Source organism: Coregonus lavaretus, assembly GCF_964263955.1.
Source record: "Coregonus lavaretus genome assembly, chromosome: 32".
Lineage (NCBI taxonomy): Eukaryota > Metazoa > Chordata > Actinopteri > Salmoniformes > Salmonidae > Coregonus > Coregonus lavaretus.
The window spans coordinates 33,246,559-33,250,173 of record NC_140019.1 but is presented as its reverse complement, the minus strand read 5'-3'; the positions used below and the strand labels follow the sequence as shown (position 1 = coordinate 33,250,173).

The window sequence follows — 3,615 nt, the reverse complement described above, 5'->3', positions numbered from 1 at the left end:
TTCGCACCTTAAGGGGGGGGTTATGTCACACCCTGGCCTTAGTTATCTTTGTTTTCACTATATTTTAGTTAGGTCAGGGTGTGACATGGTGAAGTATGTGTTTTGGTTTGTCTAGGGGTTTGTAGGTTTATGGGGTAATGTCTTGTCTAGGTGTTTGTATGTTGATGGCTGCCTAGATTGGTTCTCAATTGGAGACAGCTGTGGTTTATTGTCTCTAATTGGGAGCCATATTTAAGGCAGCCATGGGCATCATGTGTTTGTGGGTAATTGTCTATGTTGAACGTTTGTTGCTTGTGTGTGCACTTACGTTATTTAGCTTCACGGTCGTTTGTTGTTTTGTAAGTTTTGGATAGTGTTCGGTTTCGTGTTTTTCTCTCTTCCAAAATAAAGAGATGTATTTTGCACACGCTGCGCCTTGGTCCTCCTCTATGCTTGACGATCGTGACAAAAACTGAGTTTAAATGTATTTGGCTAAGGTGTATGTAAACTTCCGACTTCAACTGTAAATATTCATAACTGGCACGCAGATCGGTAGAAATGGTAGGATAAATTGTAAGCTTCCCCAAACTTGAAACTCATGAGCTGCCTATGGTCTACCCATATTATCCTGACAGCTTCTGGTTGGTAGTTGTGACCCATATTATCCTGACAGCTCCACTTAATTGGGCCCAGCAACTATTCATACACTCTCTCAAGCACTTTCTTAGTTCAAAAACTAGTCCAAAAAAACATCACATCACTAAAACTTGAAGAAGAAAATACATTTACACATTTACATAATCTGAAGGACATTCAGATAGAAATGAGCTGTTACTCTTTCTCTTTCTAAACTCATTAACTCTCTCTCTCTCTCTCTCTCTCTCTCTCTCTCTCTCTCTCTCTCTCTCTCTCTCTCTCTCTCTCTCTCTCTCTCTCTCTCACACACACAGAGGGTGGGACTATGGCTGCCGAGAGTCTGGCTGAGCTCCGTGATTGGCTCTTCCTGCTTCTCCTGTGCCTGACTCTATTGGCCGAGATGCTGGAGTTGGCGGCGGCAGCAGTTGCCATGGAGGAGGGCGAGGAAGAGTTCCCGTGCCCGTCGGTGTGCCGGTGTGACGAAGGCTTCGTCTACTGTAACGACCGGGGCCTGAGCATGATCCCTCCGCTACCGTTAACGGCTACCGTTCTCTACCTACAGAGCAACCAGTTGGCCAATTCGGGCCTGCCGCCGTCGTTAGAGCGCAGCAGTAGTATCCGTGTGGTCTACCTTTACGCCAACCAACTAGACGAGTTTCCTATACACCTGCCGCCATCGCTACGGGAACTACACCTGCAGGACAACAACATTCGGACGTTGCCACGCACAACATTGGCCAGGTTACCATTACTAGAGAGGCTACACCTGGACGACAACTCCATCTCCACGGTGAGCATCCAGGAGCGGGCCTTCTCCGGCACGCCGCGGCTGAGGTTACTCTTCCTCTCCCGGAACCACCTGTCCAGCATCCCAGCCGGCCTCCCGGCTTCTTTAGAGGAGCTGAGGTTAGACGACAACCGCATCAACACCATCCCCACCCACGCCTTCCGGGGCCTGGCCTCACTGAGACGCCTGATCCTGGACGGGAATCTCCTGGCCAACACCCGCATCGCCGACGACACCTTTTCCCGCATGGCCAACCTCACGGAGCTGTCGCTGGTCCGCAACGCCCTGCAGGCCCCGCCCATCAACCTGCCCAGCACACACCTGCTGAGACTGCACCTGCAGGACAACGGGCTGATCCACGTGCCCCGGGGGACCCTGGACGGGATGAGGAGGCTGCAGAGGCTGGACCTGTCAGGTAACCAACCAGGGGTTGGAACAGAGTTCCCAAAGCTAAATAATTCCCATAGCTAGAATCCTAAGATTTTACATTGCTGAGTTTCCAGAGTCTAGACTAAAACGCAGCCTGTATTTTGCAGAGTAACTTTAGTGAACTACTCAGAAAATATGCAGCAGATTAGCGTATTATATTACAGCAGGTCCCATACTAGTGACTTGTGTCCATTTCCATCCCTGCAGGTAACAACCTGACCACTCTGCCCCGGGGGCTGCTGAGGGACACGGACGGCTTAGAGCTGTTTCTGCTCCGGGGGAACCCCTGGTACTGTGGCTGCAACCTGCACTGGCTCCAGGCCTGGCTGTATGGCCGCGGGGCAGCGGTGACGGTACGGGGCCTGACCTGCCACGGGCCGGAGGCGGTGCGAGGCCAGGCCCTCAGGGACATCTCTGGGCTCATGGACCAGTGTGAAGGCCCCCCAGGAGGGGTGAACACTGTCTCTAGTACTACCACCACCTTCCCCCCCACCCAGGGCTCTATGTTTACCCTCAGGGCCATGCGGCCGGGCCTGGTGATGACGTTACCACCGGGAGGAGGAGAGGCAGGGGGGCACGCCTCACACGACACTCTAGAACTCACGGTGAAGCCTCTGTCTGCGGACAGCGTGCAAGTGACGTGGCTGTGCCCACGGCCGGCGCCCTCCTTCCGGCTGTCATGGCTAAGGCTGGGCAGCAGCGCCGCTCTGGGTTCCATCACAGAGACGCTGGTCCCCGGGGAGAGACAGCAGTACCTACTGACCCAGCTCACGCCACGATCACACTACCTCATCTGCCTGCTCCCCCTGCGCTCCTCTTCCTCCCACTCTGGAGGGTCACAGAGAGGACCGCAGCAGGAAAAGGACACAATGGACCAGAGCCCCGTCTGCGCTCAGATTGAGACGGGGGAGGCTCTGCGCCCCGAGGGGGGAGACGGGGGTGAGGACTCGAACACAGAGATGGCAGCCCTCCCCCTGGCTGAGATCATCGGCGGAGCCACGGCCCTCGTCTCCCTCATACTCATCTTCGGCATCTTCTGCTGGTACGGCCAGCGCGCCGGGTACGTCTCGGGGGAAACAGACTCCTATGGGGTCAGAGGACAGCGCGGGGTCGGAGTGGGGAAGCCGTATGATGACTACGTGGAGTCCGGCACTAAGAAGGACACCTCCATCCTGGAGATCAGGAGCCCCAGCTTCGCCATGACGCCCATGACGACCCATCAGCCACTGCAACCCAAAGGAGGGGAGGACGTGACTTACGTGCACACAATCTTCCCCTCATCGCACGGTAACGGCACCTACCGGAGCGACCAGAGTCACAACGGCATCATCAACCAAATGGGTCACACAGCGGGCTACAGGACCAACCGGGGTTACCGGGAGCAAGGGATGATCCCGGATATAGACTACACCTACACGTGATGACATCATCTCAGACACACTTCTCCCACCCCCCACCGGTTGGACGCTGTTCTAAGGATACGGTTCTAGCAGGCGGTTGGTTGGTTGGTCTCCTTGGTTCCAAAGTATCCTCTGTGCCTCCTCAGTTCTGCTCTGAATCTTATTGCTCTGTTACTTAGCTGACTGGCTTGGGCTGCTGTGTCCCCACAGGGCCATCATACATACCTGTTAACTGGGTGACGGAAGTGCCAGTCAAGTCGTACCACACTGGGTATTGACCTACTATAATGTTTCAGTGCTTCATGTTTAAACATTGTTTTGAGGTCTCAGTATCTTTACAGCTACTGTACTCTTCCTTCTATTCCGTAAAACACAGTTAGTAGT

The 3,615-nt window shown here is 54.1% G+C and overlaps 1 protein-coding gene across 1 annotated transcript; it reads left to right on the top strand.

Moving 5' to 3' along the window:
* Positions 1-916: 916 nt before the first annotated feature.
* Positions 917-3,252, top strand: LOC311107337 (leucine-rich repeat transmembrane protein FLRT1-like; the record flags this gene model as incomplete). The annotated part of the gene is made up of 2 exons (XM_084149821.1): positions 917-1,817; positions 2,039-3,252. The coding sequence occupies exons 1-2, from the start codon at positions 941-943 to the stop codon at positions 3,250-3,252; spliced, it is 2,091 nt and encodes a 696-aa protein (XP_084005947.1). The 5' UTR covers positions 917-940.
* Positions 3,253-3,615: the final 363 nt, after the last annotated feature.